Source organism: Octopus bimaculoides, chromosome 15 (genome assembly GCF_001194135.2).
Source record: "Octopus bimaculoides isolate UCB-OBI-ISO-001 chromosome 15, ASM119413v2, whole genome shotgun sequence".
Classification (NCBI taxonomy): Eukaryota; Metazoa; Mollusca; class Cephalopoda; order Octopoda; family Octopodidae; genus Octopus; species Octopus bimaculoides.
Window position 1 is genome coordinate 45,820,226 of NC_068995.1, and position 557 is coordinate 45,820,782.

Here is a 557-nt window from a genome sequence, read left to right on the forward strand (position 1 = left end):
AATATATATATAAATACATACACACACATATATATATTTAAATATATATACATATACGCACACATACATTTGTATTTATGCGCGCGCGCATGTGTATTTGCACCTGTGTGTGTACTAATATCATTTCAATAATTTCTCCCAGTAGGGGAGACAAATCTGGTTATATCTCGATCTTATTCAATCACGTCGAATATAAAAGCTAACAATTTATTCTCACCTACTCCACAACTAGGAAAACGAAGATCTTGAATATAGCGCTTTAGATGTAATACACCTGATCAACGATTTAGATATTGTATTCCTGTTTGGGAAATTCACCATCACTTACCAGAATTCCATTCTCCAAGGCTTTTGTATAATTCCAAGGAGGCTGTGTCAGTGCGAGTGGAATTTCCTTAATAAAATCTTCATTGGAACCTTTAAGAACACTGAGCTGTAAAATAGAGATATATACATAAATTCACACACACACGCATATATATATATATAAATTAGATTAAATATATTTATGGAAAAAAAATGATTTTTTTTTCTTATGAGGAAAAAAAGTCTTTATC

The 557-nt window shown here is 30.7% G+C and overlaps 1 protein-coding gene across 1 annotated transcript in view; it reads right to left on the reverse strand.

Moving 5' to 3' along the window:
- The window catches only part of LOC106880844 (atrial natriuretic peptide receptor 1), a 27,703-nt gene that overhangs the window by 18,510 nt on the left and 8,636 nt on the right, over window positions 1-557 (reverse strand). Inside the window, exon 5 of the mRNA XM_014930977.2 lies at window positions 329-433. Coding sequence (XP_014786463.2) covers window positions 329-433 — 105 coding nt within the window. The remainder of the gene's footprint in view (window positions 1-328; window positions 434-557) is intronic.